Source organism: Pteropus alecto, unplaced genomic scaffold (assembly GCF_000325575.1).
Source record: "Pteropus alecto unplaced genomic scaffold, ASM32557v1 scaffold66, whole genome shotgun sequence".
Lineage (NCBI taxonomy): Eukaryota > Metazoa > Chordata > Mammalia > Chiroptera > Pteropodidae > Pteropus > Pteropus alecto.
The window spans coordinates 1,603,404-1,623,624 of NW_006438869.1; the positions used below are offsets into that span (position 1 = coordinate 1,603,404).

The 20,221-nt window shown below is 38.6% G+C and overlaps 1 protein-coding gene across 2 annotated transcripts in view; it reads right to left on the minus strand.

Moving 5' to 3' along the window:
* CTNND2 (catenin delta 2) overlaps positions 1 to 20,221 on the minus strand; it is a 651,480-nt gene that overhangs the window by 152,586 nt on the left and 478,673 nt on the right. For both annotated transcript variants that reach the window (XM_006915865.1, XM_006915864.1), the window contains one exon: positions 2,437 to 2,620. In XM_006915865.1, coding sequence (XP_006915927.1) covers positions 2,437 to 2,620 — 184 coding nt within the window. The remainder of the gene's footprint in view (positions 1 to 2,436; positions 2,621 to 20,221) is intronic.

Genomic DNA, 20,221 nt, shown 5'->3' on the forward strand with positions numbered 1-20,221 from the left:
CTCTGCTTAGCCCTAAGCTCACCGGATTCTTGAGAACTTTTTTGACCATGCTGGGTAAACTAGTTACCCCCTTCTCAGTTTAACTGTCTGAACTACCCTAACCATAGCATTCTAATAGATGATACTAAGGCTTATTGCATGGGTGCCATTTTCTTGCAGTAGATTATGAGTTTCTGAAGGGCAGGGGCTGCTATGTGAATTTGTGCCTCCCTGGTCCCTCCCGGGCACAGAGCAGGCTCTCAGCAAATGCTCATGCATAAAACTGTGAAAGGCAGGCACAGCACACAAAGTAATTACTTTAATATAAATAAGGATCTAGGCTTTGTTGGGAAAATGAAGATTGTAAATACCTCACATACTAAAATCTTCCATCACGACAGAAACACCTGTGACCGTTTTGGTGTGTTGCCAGCATTGGTCCTAAGTAAGTGACAATTAACAGTGGAGATTTATTGAAACCTTTCATCCACCGAGTCTTTATTGGATAAATTAATTTTAGCCCCTTCCCAGGGCTGTTTTCCTTCCTTAGTCCAATCTGCTCATCAATGTGGAATGATTCAGAAACAGATCCAAATAAGAGAGGAGACGTTACATGTCTTCCTGTAGAAGGACAAAGTTAAATTAAAGGGGCAGGGAAAGATTCACCATATATTGATGAGTTCTGCCGTGTCACTCACATGGTAAATTCAGAAGAGTGGAAAAACCCTAAACCTGGTCACCTCTGGACTAAGGAAAATCATTGGTTACATAACCTAAATCAGCTGTCTCCATTTTTTGCATCCTATGATGTGGTCACTCCCGGGTCAAGCCTCTGTGCATGTGAATAGGGAGGGATGGGAAGTCACCCTGCTCTGTGCTAACTTTGTTCTAGGTCACATCCTAGACCCTACACTCAGCCAGATGACCTACAAAAGGGACCCATGGATGTAGTACACTGGTCTAGCTTCTTCATCTGCCGTTTCCTCTAATGATGCTGAATGTGTGCTCGAGATGCCGGTGGCTTACGGCCGTAAGTCAAATGCCATGAACGTATATTTATATCACTGTATTATAGTTTATATTACTGATGGAGCTAAATAGGCCTTCGTTGACTATATTTCTACAGGTGAATTCTGAGGCACATACTCCCACGATCTTTGTTAGGAACGAAGACACTCTTTATAAGTCAAGGATGCTAAGAAGAGAGAAACGCTTTGTAATAGTTGCAAATAACAGAAATAGGAAAATCGGGTATAAAGGGTCAGAAGTGCCTACAGTTTTAGCTTTGGGAGAGTTATATTTCTTCTGATGGAGTAGAAAGTTTTTGAAAGATAAAGAATTTAAGAGGTTATAAAATGGATGGTTCATTAGGGGGTTTTGGAGAACTGTACTTTCGGCTTATGGTGGAGCCTAGCCAGAGAAATCACGTCAAAAGATTATTACTTTTTGACCTTGAGTAAAATTAAACTTGTCAGAGGATTTCCTATGCCTGCTTGTGAATGCATGCCGATATTTATGGAGGCAGACTCGCTTTACCTCCCTCAATGCACACACATTTCACACAAATGCACACCCCTCAAGACTGGAGGCCGAGAGCACGGTTATACATATTCATAAGATAATTATTATTAATGTCACCAGGGTGATATTGTGCCTTCTCAGTAGAGACGGGTTTTTGCACCTAGAAACCAATCAACTGTAGGAGAAATGGCAGCTTTGAGGCAGCCCAGGTGAAGTGATCGTGTCTGTCTTACTTTTGAAATACAGATTATTTGACTAGATATTTTAAATGGCCTTGTGTCTGCACCCCATCATTAAGCCTACCCAGCAGAACTTTCCAGCTCTAGCACATAGTTCATTGGCCATGGGAGCATAGTTTCTGGAGTTCGGAAAAACTTGATTAAAAATTAAACAAAACATAAAGATGATTCTAAAACATCTCAAGAGATTTCTGGGAAATGATTTTTGTAAAGATGCATTTGGGAGAGAATTACAACACGTTTGCTACTTTTCTTATTAAAAAATTTCATACAATAGGCATTATTAAAGAGCTATTGCAATCACACAGACAAATTTTCAAAAATAAATAAAAATGGCTACTGGTGACAGTTCACTAGATCTCTATATATCTATCATAGATTCTCTCCCCCAACCAATTGGCCTGGCTGGTTATTCTAGGTACCTGATATATCAGAACATGGGATATTACTGTGAACTATTGTTTTCAATCCAAGAAAACTAATTACTTTTGGTTGAAATTAAAATGTTTATTTTTTTGCCACAAACCTAAGAAAATGTTAAATAAGCTGAATACTGGTATAGGTACAGAATCGTGGAAGACACTTAGAGCTCCATTGCCATATCAACAGGTACCTTTCTGGAATACTGCTCTGAACCTTAGTGAAACAACAAAAAGAAGCCCAGGACGACAGGGGACGGCAAGGACATGGCACCCACCTTAGGCATCCAGTGGCATTTCGCAGCACCTGTGAGGAATGGAGCTGTATTTTCCGATCGTCCTGAAGGGGTGAATTTTCCCAGCCCGAGTGGGGGATTATCACCGCATTGGTCAACACCGCCAGGGTGTCCTGGATGATTGGCATTTTGAGAGCGTCGCAAGACGAGAGGTTCCAAAGGACTCCTGGAAGACAGACACAAACGGAGCTTTTGGATGGCCACCGTTCTCCCTCATCGGGTGAGCAGCACTGGCAGGAAGGGCTGAGATAGTGTCCCCAGAGCACCCTTAACTTTAGAACATGTACGTGAAGCCTTTAAAAGAGTGCTGTGGCTACCTGACAAGTGGGCAGAGGACCTGTTGCGTGCTTATCTCTGTTCCATCAGGGGGACTACCCAAGGCTGAGAGATCTAATTGAATCGAGGATACTGACCAGGCTTCCATTCACTCTTAATACAATGGACTCAAAGTCCTCAATTCGAACTGAGACCAAAGAGCTGTGAAAGCGATCTGAAATGGACTACTGGGTCTGTCTGTTTTATCCACGACCGCCATCTGCACATGTGGTCCATCCGATCCACTTAGCTCCCATGTGGAACCAGTCACTGTCTCACGGGACCTTAGGAGAATTTAGCATCAGGTCTGATGACAACGGGCTCAACAAGAAATTTAAATTTACTGTCATTTGTGAAAGTTTTGTCAGCTTTTCTCTCAAAGTAAGGCTCATGGAGGATCTACAGATTGTTACTCCTTCTATAATGCCAAAGAGAGCAGTAGAAAGTGGAGGGCAGAATAGTAATTAATGTAGGCAGGGCAAAAGAAAACTTTTTTTTAGGACAGATGTAATGTTTTAGGGTTTAAATATTTTTAAAGAGGCTTTACAATGGGATTAATTTTAGTAAAGGTCATAGGTACTGTATATATATCACTTGAAAAAGCTTTTAAAATAATTATTCTTTCAGTTGTTCAAAGCTGTACACATAAAGGTAAAAGAAACAGGAAATAATATCCCATTTTATTATGAAAGATTGTATTTTCCCTCATTACCAACTGTAATAGGCATCATCATGGGAGATATTGGGAATACAATATCATAGTTGTCTTAAGAAACACAATTTCCAATTTACTTGTTTAATAAGTTTTCAATAGTTTTTAAGACAAGATTGTATTTTGTCTACTGTGTTACGAATAGAATGAACAGAACACACTTATTTCTGAAACTGGTTTTCCTACTTTCTTGCATTGCCCATATTAAATATATTATTCCAAGCACATTAATAATCCTAATTTGAAAGTCGATAATGTTAAATTGTTAATAACTAAAGTAGCTAACAGTTTTAAATCAATTCTATAAAAATGGGACTTTAGGGACAAACTCTACTATCTTTCAAAATAACACGTACTGAGAATTTTATTTAAGTAAATGCACAGGAAACAAAAGTGTTTTTGGTGCCTTTTATGTACAAATTAATCCTTCGGAACAGGGGTTGGTTTGAGAGCAATTCCTGCCTGCTTGTTTCTTGTAAATAAAGCTTTATTGGAACACAGCCATGCCTGTGCATTTACATATCATCTATGCAACAAACTTTTCTCTGCATTTCTGTGTCCTACATTTGCATTGCCAGTGGTATCCTAAACTGAGTGCACAAAAAATGCTCAATGGTATACAGAAGGTACTTGTGTGTATTATATATAACATAATATGATATATTATATTATAAATATGTTCATTATATATTTATAATATATATTTATGTTATATATAACAAATAAATAATACGCAAATATATATATTCTTATTTGAACTGATTTGAAATACTAGAAATATTATCATATGTACTTATTTTGTTTTAAATAATTATATAATAACCTGTTTCTTTATTCATTCCATTAAGAAACATTTTGCTAAATTTTGGATAATCTAAATAATCAAAATAATTACCTTTGTTCATTTGCAATCTTAGAAAAATATTATTTTTCTAGTAAAATAATGGTTTTTTTTTTTTAGTTTTAAAAAGCACATCAAAAGGAAATTAATATCTACCCTAGAATTTGAGGGTGACTTTGTGAAAATGTCACATTAAAGGGTTTTATCTGTTTTTCTAAGTATAGAATGCAAACATACAAGGTAAACATAAGTTTTTCTAATTTCTAAATTCTGATTTGAAAATGCCAACACAAGAAAACTGAAATTTGCATGTTTTAAAATATGGGCATGTTTTAAAATATGGTTATGTTTTGCTGTAAAATACATTTCCTCCAAAAACTAAATGGTAAAAGAGAGATTTTTGCATTTCTACATGCAACGAATTTAAAAGAATCTAAAGGCACTCTATGATAATAAAACCATTTTCACTGTTATAATGATAACAGAAAAGAGGTCAGAAGACAAGAAAATCAAAGAAAATGTGAAGGTCTAATCTGATATCTGACAAGAAATGAAAGTATGAAAATAAGATGTGATCCAAAATAACTCTTTATTGGGCTATTCTCTCCCCTCTTTTCTCATTAATTCATTAATTAGTGTAACCTAATTCAGAATCCTGCAAGGAGAGCCGCTTCCTAGTTCTCAATCCTTCCACCTTTCCTGGCTGGCTCCATCTGTGCTTCATATTCCGATGAACTTATCGGTGCACTTGACCCATTTTTCTCTGAACTTGCCACCTTCATTTGTATCTGCAACACACAGTGCTTTCTGAAACTTATGAGAACCACAGTGGATCTCTGATCACGGACAGCTTTACCACCTCTGTTTGAATGAGGACTGGGCAAAGCGGTTGTAATGTGGCATAATTTCTTTTGAGGGAATTGAGCAAACCGGTCTCAGGGGGCCCCTCAAAACTTTGAGCTTTGGTTAGATTGTGTGGACACGGAGCCAAGCTTGAGTGTAGAAATGAGCAGTCTCTGGGACATTTGAGATGACGGTTGATCTGTACGGCAGGTGTCAGGAGTGAGAAACAGCTGGGAACTTCATATCTGTCTTGACGCGTGTGCATGCACGCGCACGCGCACACACACAAACACCCATTAGACATGGCTGAAAGGAGATAATTAGTAGAGAAAAACAAACACATCTAGACATTCTCTGTGAACTAATGGGAAATAGGTGTTTTGTTCAAATTTCTCTTCACTCATTCCTCTTTCTGCTGTGGTGGTTTAAGGAATGTTCACATATTTTTTTGACAGTCTCTTTAAATGGCCGAGACCAATCCTTCTCCTCATGAGTCACTTCTGACCAATAAAATACTAGCTGGAGGTGACTGTGAGGGACTTTTGAGACTAGATCATTAAAAAGGTATTGTGGCATCCTCCAAGCTCTGTCCTGGGTTGTTTGTTTGAGGGGAAGCCTGCTGTCATGCTGTGAGGACCCTCAAGCAGCCCTTTGGAGAGGCCCACGTGGTGAAGAACTGAGCCCTCCAGCCAAGAGCCACGTGAGTGCGCCATCTTGGATGTGGACCCTCCAGCCCGAGTCAAACTTTCAGATGACAGCAGCCTCACGAGAGACCCTGAGCCAGAACCCCTTGAATCTTCTGCTCTTGGATTCCTGCCACTCACACACTATTTAAGGCAAATGTTGTTTGAAGGTGCTAAATTTTGGGGTAATTTGTTATGTAGCAATAGTTATTCATGTCCCTTCCGTTCCCTCTCGGCCTCCCACTTTCTTTTTGCCTTTCTCCTTCTCTCTCCTTTCCCTTTGCAACTGGACCCATTTTCCCCTGCACACTTTCCCCTTCGTTACTCCTCTCATTCTAACTTAGATCCACTTGTTCCTTTATCCCCTACAGCAATCCTATGCTCTCATTACACCTGTTCTGAGTACAGAAGAGATCGGAAGGAGGATCCAATTCAACTTTGTAACGAAATGTAAAATGTATTTTAATTTAGAATACAAATGATATTTAAGTTTTAAAAATATATCCTTCTTCATGTTTGCAACTTATTAAATGGCCAAACCTTTCTTCAATTTGTAATAATCACGTATTAGTTTCTTATTGCTGCTGTAACAAGTGGCCACAAATACCGTGGTTAAAAACAATAAAGATTCTTAAAGTTTTGGAGGAGCAAAGTCTAAAATGGATCAGCAGAGTGGTGCTCCTTCTGGTAATGCTTCTGGCGCTTCTTCTGGAGGCTCCAAGGGAGAATTTTCTTGTCTTTTTAAGCTTCTACAGGCTGTTCCTTGGCTTGAGGCAGGCATCGCTCTGACCTCAGCGTCCACTGTCACATCTCTTTCTATGACTGATCCTCCTGTGTCCCTGTTCTAAGGACATTTGTGATTACAATGAGCCCTGCTGGATAATTCAGGCTAATCTCCCATCTCAAGTTTCTTCACTTAATCACATGTGCAAAGTCTCTTTCACTATGTAAGATAACATTCACAAGCTCTGAGATTTAGGAAGTGGACATCCTAAGGGGTGGGGGGTGGGGGGGATGCATTATTCAGTCTACCACACATCCCTTTAAAATATTCTGTTATGCTTAAAATAAAATGAAACGAATTGCAGTTTCATGATCAGGCCTCTCTCTATGCCTCTAAATTCCTCTTCAGTCAGATCCTTTCATCCATTCATCTGTTCCCTCCCTGGATATTCAGGACCCAGGTTCTGTTTCATAAAGTAGGCACGCTGGTGGGAAAAAAAATGTACCTGCCCTCCTGGTCCTTCCATTCCTGTAACTCAAGTCATTATGCTCTAGCCATCATGGCCTTATTTCTTCTTTTTGAAACACAAGCTCGTTTGTAACTCGGATCTTTTGAATTTACTGATCTCTCAGTCTGAAACATTCTCCAGAACTGTCCAAGGCTGATCCTTCTTTCTGTTTCACCTAGTACCTTAAATGTGCCAAACTCGGAGATTTTCTGGATCATTCTAAACTACCTTCCCGGACGCTTGCTATCAGATTTCCTATTTTAATTTTCAACAGCGATCTCATCACTAACACATAATTCCCATGCTTTATCATTACTTGATTTTCTGTCTTTTGCTCACTGTTCTTTCCCATGAGGTCTCAGCCATGAAATGAAAGCAAGGACCTAGTCCAAGTGCTCACAGCATACAGAACACATAGAGCACATAGAACATGTTCTGACACACGGCAGATGCTCACCAAATAGGTGAAATAAATACAGAATTAGCAATTAGATGATATGACCCCTATAAGATGCCATGTGCTCCAAGCATTGAACATTCTCAAGTATTATAGTGCCAGCAAAATGAAGTAACAATTTGAAAGAATAAAATAGCAGATACAAGATGTAATGTTACAAATAATAAATTCAAAAAAGAATACAAAAGTGTCATTTCAATGGGATTAAACCCTTGACTTTATGGAAATTCTACTTTTAGCTAGTAGAGAAAAGTTTATATCATTAAAAAACATTAATCAGTTTAGTGTTAGAAGGCTTATCTCTAAGCTTCATTTGGGTAATGTTCTTATATTAACTCCCTCATGATTCTATATTAGGCAAGGCAATACTAAAATTTCAATTTGTGAAAAAACTGTTGAATAAATTGAACTCACAGTAGTATTCAACAGCCATAACAAGCTACCCCATTTATTCGTATCTGAAAATAACATAAAAATGTTTTAGTATTTTGGCTGATGTTCACTAGCAAATTTTAATTTACCTGATAAAAATATGCTAATTTCTTTCAGATTATAATCTCAACTAAAATTGTTTTATAGCATTTTTCCTTTAATTATATGTATTCGATAGCTTTCCTTTTTCAGCATAAAATTATTACTGTTTCCAAATATAATTCTGACAGTAGGTTTAGTTGAGAAGACATTTAAATAGCTAATTATATATACTAAATATATTTAAAATATAGTTTATTTTTATTTCAGGCACAAGATGGCTCTTTTCCTCGATATTCACATTCATGAGCAGTAATTGGTTTATTAAAAGTTCTTTAATAAAATCTTAATTACTTTCATTGTATCCTTTCCATTGTTTTAACAGAGGGTAATTGTGTGTGTGTTTTTTTCTAAAAGAGATGAACCCTATCATAAAGAAACTCCAATTGACAAAAAAAAAGTATTTAAATAATCACAAGTCTTGAATCTTGATAAAATAAAATATCGCCCATGGCTATGCAAGACTTACCTATGACCTTCTCAGCTGCTTTTCATCTTTAGACCTAAAACGAAATCCCTGAGCATGGGCAGGGCTCAAACCAAAGAAATCTTGGGCTGAACTGATTTTCTATGAATGCTTTTAACATTTATTTTAAATTAATTAATTAAAAATTAACAATATATCTATGAAGATTTATTTTGAACAAATCTGTCATTTTTCATATATCTATGAAGATTTATTTTGAACAAATCTGTCATTTTTCTTATTCTGAGAGTGGAAATTTAGGTACCTAGGGAAGGGAAAGAAGAAGAGAGAAGAATGGGGGCAAACAAGTTTATTTTACAAAAAATGTCACAGTTTGCCTTGGTTGGGGGTGGGAATGGGATAGGGCTTGGGGGATGCCCATCACCGCCTTCTCCACTCCCACCCATTCGCACCTTGAGTCATGGGTGGGTAGAGGGTGGCTGATCAAAATCTGGAGGCCCATGACACCCTGAACTCATGCTGTGTGCATGTGTGTGGTGTGTGCATAGGTACGCATGTGTGTCAGCATGTATGTAAGCATATGCATATAAGTATGAGTGTGCACACATGCATGTGTGCAAGTGCATGCATCAGTACACACATGTGCAAATGTGTACCTATATGCACACATGTGCATGTGCACGTATGTGTGTGTCCACGTGTACATGCACAAGCACTGGGGTGCATCATATAATCATTCTCAACTTGTTCCTGAGAAGGCATGACCCTCACAGTGAGATTGTGAATTAGGGTTGTTTTGAGAGTCTTTCCAGGTGGTATATGTGATAGTCTGAAAAAGATCACACACCAGCTCATTTAATACCTTTGAAAACAAAAGCATTAATCTTGATTTGATGCTAAAGTTTACCAAATTTTGACATTATAAAGGGTAGTTCAAAGCGGATATCAACAAGTGGAACTACATAGAATTAAAAAGCTTCTGCACAGCAAAGATAACAAGAGACAAAATGAAAAGGCAACATATGGAATGGCAGAAATGTATGCAAGCCATAGACTGGATAAGGGGTTAACATCCAAAATGTATCAGGAACTCATACCACTCAATAAAAAAATAAACAATCCAATTAAAAACGGTCAGAGGGTCTGAACAGACATTTCTCTAAAGATGATACCCAAATGGCCAACAGGTACATGAAAAGATGCTTTACATCATTAGTCATCAAGGAAATGAGAATCAAAACTGTGATGAGGTATCACCTCACACCTACTAGAATGGGTATCATCAAGAGAAGAGATACCAAGTGTTGGCGAGGATGTGGAGAAAAGGGGACCTTTGTGTACTACTTAGTTTAGCCACTATGGAAAACAGTATGGAGGTTCCTCAAAAAACTAAAAATAGAACTACCATATGATCTAGCAATCCCACTCTGGATATATATCCAAAAGAAATGAAGAGAGGATATCAAAAAGATAGCTACACTCTTACACTCACTGTAGCATTATTCACAGTATTAGGTTCAGCATTATTCACAATGGCCAAGATATGGAAACAACCTAAATGTCCACCAATGAATGAATGGGTAACAAAGATGTGGTATCTGTGGAATATTATTCAGCTATGAGAAAGAAGGAAATCCTGCCATTAGCAACAAGTTAGATAAAACTCGAGGGCATTATGCTAAGTGAGATAATTCAGAGAAAGACAAATACCCTGTGAGATCACTTACATGTAGAATTTGAAAAAGCCAAACTTGTAGAAATAGAGTAGAATGGTGGTTCCCAGGGGCTGAGGGCTGGGAGGATTGGGAGTTGTTGTTTAAGGGCACAAACTTGCAACTAGCAGATTAATCAGTGCAGCATAGTGATTGTAGTCAACAATACTGTATTATAAACTGCTAAGAGACTAGATCTTAATTGTTCTCATCACAAAAAAGAAATGATAATATGAGATGTGACAGAGGCGTTAGTTTATGCTGCAATGGTAATCAAATTGCAATATATAAATGTAAGTGTTATATGCACTATACTGACATGATGCCATGTCGACTATACGTCAATAAATAAATAAAAATTATTTTTAAAAAAGAGTGATATGTGCAAGCTACTTTGAGAATGCTCATCTCAGGGGATTGATGTGATAGCCATTTTAAACGCATGTAGAAAAGTGTTTAAAAACATGTGATGGGCTCCTTTTTCTCCACGTCCTTGTGCACTATTGGTGGAATTACAAATTGGTACAGCCGCTATGGAAAATAGTTTGGTGATTCCTCGAAAAAAAAAAACCAAAACTAAAGATAGAACTACTATATGACTCAGCAATTCCACTTCTGAGTATTTATCCAAAGAAAGTGAAAACACTAATTTGAAAAGATACATGTGCCCATGTTCATTGCAGCATTGTTTACAATAGTCAAGATATGAAAGCAACCTAGGTGTCCAGTGATAGATGAACAGATAAAGAAGATGTGGTATACATATACAATGGACTACTATTCAGCCATAAAAAAATAAAATCTTGCCATTCGTGACAACATGGATGGACTTAGAGGCTATTATGTTAAGTGAAATAAGTCAGGCACAGAAAGACAAATCCTATATGGTTTCACTTACATGTGGAATTTAAAAACAAAACAAAACAAATAAAAACAGATTAATTGAAACAGAAACCAAATGGATAGTTACCAGAAGGAAGGGGAGTGGGGGAGGGGTGAAATGGGGAAGGAGGATATGGTCGGTAATATTGCGATACGTTTATATGGTGACAGATATTACTAGAAGTAGTGGGGTGATCACACTGTAAGGTATAAAAATGCCAAATCACTATATTGTACCCCTGAAACTAACATAACCAATATAAAACTATCTATCAACTATACTTATTTAGAAAAATAAATTTAAAAAGTAATAAAGATGGTTATAAGAATGCTAATAAAAAATATAAAGAATTTTAACACAGCATCTTGAATCATAGGAAATTTTAAAAATAACTATATACATTATTGTTTCAGAAAATTTGGATCAGATAATGAATATAGTGACAGAGCTTTCACGCATTTCATCCACAGAATATCCATATTTGCAGGATATATGTGGGGAAGAAAACCCTCTGTTAAGGGTTGAAACTTTGTCTTACTTTTGTAAACCTTCCCTCAAGAGCAACTGACAATAACCCACCACCTAACTGACAATAAATCTAAATTTAAAAAAATAATAAAAAATTTAAAATGCTGCTTTCTTACATTTCCTTTTCAGAAAGCTAGGGGTGGGCTGACCAGAACAAATGACATCTGAATTCCGTTTCATATTCCTCCAGTGGAAACTGCAGTGATCACGGAACTAGGCAAAGGCTGATCCTTCAGAATCTGACTCACTGCGTTCTTCTAAGTTGAGGGTCTCAGTGAGATACTTATGAGATGAAGGTGCCGCAGGGCTGATAAACGTGTGGGGTGAGCAGGGAGAAAAACTGGATTGTCACAGTCGATAACTACAAACAGTCACCCTTCTATTGCCACTTAGGGTTTCTGGTCCAAATACAGACTCTTTTTAAAAACAAATCACATACACACAAATGCTGAGAGTCGGGGAGAATTATTCTTGCTCATTTTCAAACTATGTCCAAAATTTGGTTAACTTAGAAACCGAATCAGATCTCTGTTATTATATACCAGGCAAAGTTTGGTTTAAGCTGATTAAATTTTCCTGGCCCCATCGTGAGACATTTTAATTCTCGAAGTTTTTCAACAACTCCGTTACAAGATACAGCCATCGATGTTGAGATATCGTCTTGTTCCAAAGCCAAAACTGATCCTACAACGCTCTGATATTCAAATATTAGCACCAGCAGCAAACAGAAGTTTAGACCATGCTGGTACAGGTTAGTAAAAGCGAGAGGTCCATATTCACTGAGATTGTTGATTAGTTTAAAAACGGATCTTCACTGTTGTTTTCAGGGCCTGATTAACATAATTTAAAACCAGATAATTTTATAGAGAAAAGACAATGATGAACTTTTCTGAAGAAATACTCAAAACTCAAATGTGTCTCCGATCTCTCTTTCCATTTTAAGTTGGAGTCTGCAGATTGTAGTTTCTTTAGAATTCTTCTATTAAATATTTACAATAAAGGAATAATAGGCCAGAGTCCATCATGGGAAACAAGGCTTGTCGCCAATTAGAATAAGGCAATGTAGCTACTAAGAACAGGGAAGCTCTTCCCATGGTAATTTTTTAAAAAGTTAATTGTACTTAAAAATGATTTACAAGTGAAGGGTACCAGAACACGCCACTCGGAAATATGCCTGTTTGGCATATGGATAATTTGAGCTACAGGCCATCGAGCACCAATAGAGGCAGGAAAAGCTCTAAAAACAGGCACAAGTTGTTCTTTTGTAAGGGAAATTGACATCTGCAGAGTGTCTCCCGCTTCTGACTTAAATCTGTTTAACATCTTACTGAACAAACCTTGTTTATCACAGTTTCCATCACCTTCCCATCACTTGCCTCAGATGGTACATAAGCTCCGATTCCAGCCACCTCTCTGGGTTAGTCTTCACTGGGTGCACATGTGAATAAACTCCTTTCTGTTTTTCTCTCATTAATTTGTCTTTTGCCTGTCTAAATTACAGGACCTCAGCTGGAGAACCTAAGACGGGTAGAGGAAAAAGATTTCTTTCTCTCCTCTACCGAGATGTCAAGGTATGATAGTGAAACCATCTGTGAAAGTCATGAGTTCATGTTGATCACAGCATTTTAGACAGGAACCAGAGAATTCTGTATTTCTCAATTCCCAAGAGATCGACAGGAATATAAAATTGGGTTCGCTTAAAACTATAGCTTTCTTCAATGTCCTTGGATATTCCAGAACCTTAAAAAAATGTCACCAAAGCACTCAGGTTGAGTTTTATCATCTCTGGAAACTGGCCCTGGGCCCTCTTTTACTAAAAGTGACCGCAGTTAAAGATTATGTCCTTTTATCTGACAATCGTCATTATGTCATATGAACTAATAAAAATGATTTCTTATACTTTGGTAATGTTTCTTGTAGTTTTGTGCCTCCCGGATTATACGTATTAAATAAAGCAACCTAAGTTTGTCCCTTTCATAAATGATGAGTGTGGATATGGGAAGGGTGGGGGGAGAGAGAGAGAGAGAGAGAGAGACAGAGAGAGAGAGAGAGACAGAGAGAGAGACAAACAACCCCATTATCTGATAATTAAAAAAGAGAAGTACAGGAGAAAACACCATAATTTCTGGCCCTGGATTAAACGATCCCGGGATAGACTAAACTAATTGGCTGCTCCAGGAAACACCTGCCTCTCAAGTTCAGACTGTGATTTAATCAGCTTGCTTACCAAAGTAACAGTTTCCTCAGTAAAATGCATTTCAAGACCCCCACCTCACTGTGTCATCAATCCAAATTGAGTTTGTTACAAACTCTGCCATATCCCAATTGTTTACCATGTTGCAATACCCACCGTAAAATCATCTAACCAAGGACCTGTGGCCTTATAAATACCCTGCCCAATTGTCCCTTCTGACATTATTAAGACTCTTCCCAACGTAGCACTCTGTCTTACTACAGTAAGACTAATAAACTTAGCTTTGCTTTATCCAAAGGTTTTTCTGTTGGCCTATAGGGGAGCTGACAGCTGACGAATCACGTGAATTCCTGAAAATGAGTTGATAGTTAACTTTGTCTTTGGTAAATACAGAACCTGACAAATGCCTGAATCCACAGGGCATCCAGTAACCACAATCATGACTCCGTGTGAATAATACTGGGTGTCATGGTGTTTGTAGCTCTAGCTAAGGACTATAACCCAGAAATTACATAGCGAGCACATTTCTTGCCGGACCCAGGCTGCCATTCCAAACCCTCTGGGCCTAGCGGGAGGAGGCAAACATGAAATTATGTAACCTTGTACGAAGATAGGGATGGGAATCACCTTGGGAGCATCGTTCCTATACTACGGGTAACACATCCTCCTCATTCCTCCTGTAGGAGTCAACGTAAAAACCCAAAGTGAATCTGTGGGAACATCCTTGGCTAAGAATCCCTGGAAAGCTGGGGACACTCTTCTATATGGGGTCATTTTAAAGTGCAGCCTTGGTTCCTACAGCTCTCAAAGACAAGCAGTGATGATGAAGACATGGAGGCAAAGTGAAAAGAGTGACAGCTGGGAACCAGAGGCTGAGGTTTTAACTCAGTTCTCACATAAACAGGGTGAAAGAGCTTCGCTTTCAGTACAACCTCAAGAGGTGCTTACTGAATGGATGAATAATCGAGAGAATAAACAAGTAAATGAATGACATCATTGGGTCATGATGATGCTCCAATATAAGGATCTCAAATTTTCACAGGGCATGGCTGAGCTGGGCATCCAAAATAAGACCACGCTGGGAAAAATGAACAGAAAAACAGCCAAAATCATGTAACATTTTTGAGTTCTTGTTGTCCGCTAGGATCTATACTCATCATCTTGCATGTACTACCTCACATCAGCCTTTCTCCGGTTCTGTTTTACAGATGAGCAAGCTGAGACACAGAGAAGCTGAGACACTCAGACAATGGCATTACCCATGTAGGTGAAAATGAAGGTCAGGCAAGAGTCTGACCGTGATGCAGGTGAACAATCAGGCAAACGTCAGGCACATAAATTTGCTTCTTGAAATTGGAGAGAAGTGATGTGTCTGGCAGTCCTTTGAAGCAGAATAGATGAACACAAGAGAATGTTCTGCTTTTCATCTTTTGCCAGTTTCTTTTCAGCCTCAGGTCAGGCAGCTTGAGAAACTTCAAGAAGTTATTTGAGTTCATAGAATAAAGAACATTCAGTTTTGAAACTATTTTTACAAATAATTTTTCTTGCAAGCATTTAATTCTGTTGACCTCTATTACAAAATATACAGCCATAATCTTCCATGAAACTATTGAACAAAAACCAGATTGAGATGAAGGGTAATTTTAAAATGAAATCCTTCCTCTATCCACAACACTAATTTTAAAACTAGGTCTTATTTTCAGTGAAACCAAAATTGTCTGATACTGTCACTCTACCACAGCAAGGCCAATGGTAGTCATAACCCTCATTTACTGAGCCATTAACATGTCATATGCACGGTTTTATTAAATTTTTACCCCAACCCTGGGAGAGATGTACTGCTACTGATTTCGTCTTACAGATTCATAACTAAAGATTTAAGAGGCTACGAAAATCTCCCAAGGACAGGTAACAAACAAGAGAGACACAGATGGGATATAAATACGGGCTCTCATATTTCAAATGATCTTGCCTCTTAGAGACACTCTATTCAGAGGTTGTTTTTCACAGAAAATATGATCGCAGAGGATAAGAATATGAAGACAGCTATCATCTCTGCTGATCATTCTCAAACTCATATTTCTGAGTTTCATTTCCGTAACTCCAAATTTGCACATTTGTTACTACATATTTTTCTGCCAAATGTCTTTTCTTTGCCCTCATATTCCCCAAGCTAATCTGCTCCCCAAGTTAAAGATTTAGGGGGAACTTCCCATTTCTTACACCATTTCTACGGTTTTAAAGCAGATATTTTGTGAGCATCTATGAAAACAAAGTATTGCTAGGCATTCTGGGTAACGTATAGTAAATTAAGCAGGATCTACTTGGGGAAATAAAACACACACTTGTGCAGTGAAAAATGAAATTTACAGTACAGGGTTGTATACAGTAAAATCCATTAACTGTCTAAGATGGTATGCCATGACAATTCGGATAACAGAAGATCACCGAGGGAAGGGATCACAGAAGGCTGTATAAAGAAGGGGGTCTTTGGTGGCCCTTGTGGATAAGAATTAGCCAAGGAATGGGAGTGAGGCATCCAGGTATCCAGAGAGAGCAGAGGCTTACAGAGACGAATGGATAACGGGTGACAGTCTCAACGTTCATGGGCACAGCTGTATAGTAGATGCCTACCAAAATGTTAATTGAGTAAAAAAGTACATTTGTCAGTCAGAAGGATACTTATCATTTGGACAACCGTCGCCTTACCCTAGAATGGTAGTTATCTTATCCATCGCGGGGCCATCAAGAAAAAATACTATTGCACAGGCTCCATCTTTGGAAATTTTGATGTACGTCTAGGATAAACCGTGGCACCAGCGTTTTGTTTTTTTGTTTTTTGTTGTTGTTTGTTTTGTTTTGTTTCGGTTGGTTGTTTTTAAAGAGCAGGCAGACTGAAGAACCGGTGGAAGTTATTATATCGTAGCCTTGGTGGATTTAACCGAGTTCATCCTTGTCAACTTCTTCCACTGCGACTTCTTTGTGGTGAACACAGCGAAATGATCTGTTCTGACAAAAGGGAGGTGACTAGTGGGCTTCGTAACTGGAGATGTTTGCACTGAATGTCATCACGACTCAACGACTTCATTCGATCCTTTACGTGCTCATTTATTTGATTATTCATCCATTCGGCATACAGAATGTTCGCTGTCTGGCATAACTGTTTCAAGCCTTAGAGCAAGCCACCTAAGAATTCAATTCCGTAATAAACCTTTGGTAATTTTGGTGCAGTTCCTCTGCAGAGCTGGGGAGCCAGTGGTGGTCTCAAGTCCAAGGAGCTTCAGTGGCGCTACTGAGACCAGGGTGTCAAAAGCTCCTATAAAGTCGAGTCAGGCAGAGGACGTCCTGTTTAGGAAGGTCTGCACGACTAGACAGCGTTTGGGGTGCAACACGTACTCCACTTGTTCTCACCCCCGTAGCTGGACTTTCGTCCAGGACTATACAGCTGAAGTTAGGGCTTCACGAAAAGAGTGGGCTGCATGCTCTTCATGCATTAGACTCAAGGGAACCTCTGTGCTTTTGCTTCTAAGTATCCAGATAGAAAAACTGATGTTCAGTTATAAATTCAAAGCCTTCGATTTTCAGTTTCCTACCAACTCCGTGGCTACAGCTCCGAATCTCCTGGGCTCTGGAAATACCATTTTCTCCCTCTGCTCCCACTGATGATTTTCACTAGCTCCCTGACCACCACGGTTCAGTCCCTGAGCTCTGCCCGCGCCTTGGGAAAGGGGCCCTTCATTAAATTCTCTCCAGAATCTCGGCTGAGTATGCCCATGTGTCCTGCTGGAACCCTGGTTAGGGCAGGTAAGCAGAGGGCACATGCTAAAAAAGGCTTTGGAAGCCATGGTCAGAAGTTTCTGTCCTATCCGAAGTGGGACACCATTAAGCAGGGAACTTATAATGTTTCATTCCTTCTTGGTGCATCCAAAGCATGAAAAAACAAACTACAAGATAAATTCCCACTTGGTCCCCCAGCTACATGGGTAACTTTTTTAAATCTTTTTTTTTTTTTTTAATTAAGATGAAATTTACTTAACATGCAATTAACCGTTTTAAAGTGTACAAATCAGTTGCATCCGCTACGTTCCCAATGCTGTGCAACCACCACCTCTATCTAGTTCCGAAACACTTCTGTCATCCCAAAAGGTTGGCTGGTTCTTACAGATGGTGTTCTGGAAGCTTTCAGCAGAGAAAGGGCTGCAATGAGGTAGGAAGTCAGCAGAGCCATTAGAAAGGTTCTTCTGAATTCCAGAGCAGAAATGACCAGGTCAGCAGGGATGGAAGTGGTCACGTCTGGCCTGGCAGATGGACTACATGGAGGGGTGGGGGATGGAGAAGTTCTGGCCTTGAACGACAGAAGTTAGGAGGGCTGGAGGAGAAAGCGGTCTGGAGGGAAATCGTAGAATGTGGTCTTGGATGTGTTAACTTTGAGAGGCCAATTAAGTAGCCGATGGAGATGACAAGAGGCAGCTGGATGCCTGAGTCTAGAGCACAGCACTAGATATAAATTTAGAGCCCTCTGCATGTAGACGGTATTTAAAGCTGCAGGACTGGAAGAAGTCACAGAAATAGAGTTTAAATAAAGATCCGAAAGCCCGGGGCCAGTACTAAGCACGCCTACATCTAGAGTTGGGTGGTGATGGTAGTTTGGCATAAAGAAGAAAAACGCTATAAAAGATTTAGGTGCACACACTGTTAACCTTGGAAGACATTACTCCTCTCGAGTCTGACCTATGCCTCCTCTGTTAGGTGCTAAGTTTTGTGTGTGCTTTTAAACATCACAGGTAATCTGACTGTTCAAATTCTTTTATTATGGGCATTCATGAAAAACCAAGTCACAATTCTCATTTAAAAGGGTCTGTTTTAGGCCCGTCAGTGGGCTGACTGAGGACAAATGAAAACGAGTTATTCGGTTGATCATTACGGCATGTATTCAGTGACTACAAGCAGAACAAATGACACGAGGGGATAAAATCACTTATTTTAGGTATTTCCTGAATCGAGGCAGTAGCAACATAACCAGAGCGTGGCAAAGCGTGGGTAATGACAAAGACTCTATTATGATTGGAATGTAAAGTGTAATAGGATTTTCAGAAAACAATTTAGGAAAAGTGACAATCTTGCTTATTTAAATGCTATGTGACATTTGGCATTACTCCTTCAGGTAAAATTATAAAATTGATAAAATGACTTTCAGAAATATCGTTGAATATGCTGAATGCATGTAATGCATTTATCTGTTGACTAACCCTGAGGTTGGCATTAAAACAACATTGTTTCCTGAGAACTGAAGGTGACTTTTACTCAGTCATTTAGGCCAATGCTTTGGAATTTCTATTTTAAAACTAATTTTAAAATGCATGTATATTTTGACATTAACAATTTCTCTGTATGAATCTATAGAGTAGAAAATAAAGTCCCTTTTACGTTATAGTTAATTTTGATCAAATTTTAAGTTCTCCTAAAACGTATGTTTTGGTATATATTTTAAAGTTTTCTAAGGTAATAATAGTTTTATTTTTTTCTAATTACAGAATTAACCCATGGCAACTTTAAAATCACCAGTCTATTAAAAAGGAACAAAGGATAAAATGAAAAAATAAAAATCCATCCAGACATAATCAGATTTGGAAGGAACACACTTTTGTACATCTCTCTATGATTATCACTCACAAATGTCACTCTACAGAAACAGAACCACAGCACACAAGCTGGCTAACTTGCTTTTTGCATTTAAAATATGTCATGGATATATTTGATATTAACGATTATCTAGCCACATCTTCATGTTTAATGGTTGGTAGTGTTCTAGTTGATGGACTGTTTTCATCCAGTCACGAACTGATGGCCATTTAGGTTGTTTCTAATTTTTTTTGGTTGACACTGTCTTTTACTGTGTGTCAGAGAAAGTTTCAAATGCTTTCCATACATTTACTCTGAAGATTTTCTTAATTGCTCCGCAATACCAATTCCCACAACTTCAGTTTCTGGGTAAAGAGTCTGCACATTTTAAATATTGAGGCATATTGCCAAAATGCTCTCCAGGAAGATGGTACTCCTGCCACCTTCACCAGCGGGGCCCGTTTTGCTGCCCCTGCCCAGCGCTGCATGCCGGCAGCCACTGTCATCGTTAGAGACTTCACACCAAACACGGTGTCTTCTTCTCACGGGCATCTTTTAATTAAACTTCAAATGAGCCTATTAACTGCTTGCATGTTGTTTTCTGAAATGCCAGTTCGTATTTTTTTGTTATTTTTCTTCCCAATTGGCCATGCATGGAACCAAACGCATACATAAAACTATTAAAAGTCGCAAGGTTGAGAAGACCCTGAAGAATTGAGAGGGTTTCAGAACTAGTATCGATGCCCACAATCATTATTTATCTTTACGGTTTCTGATCTTTATTTTT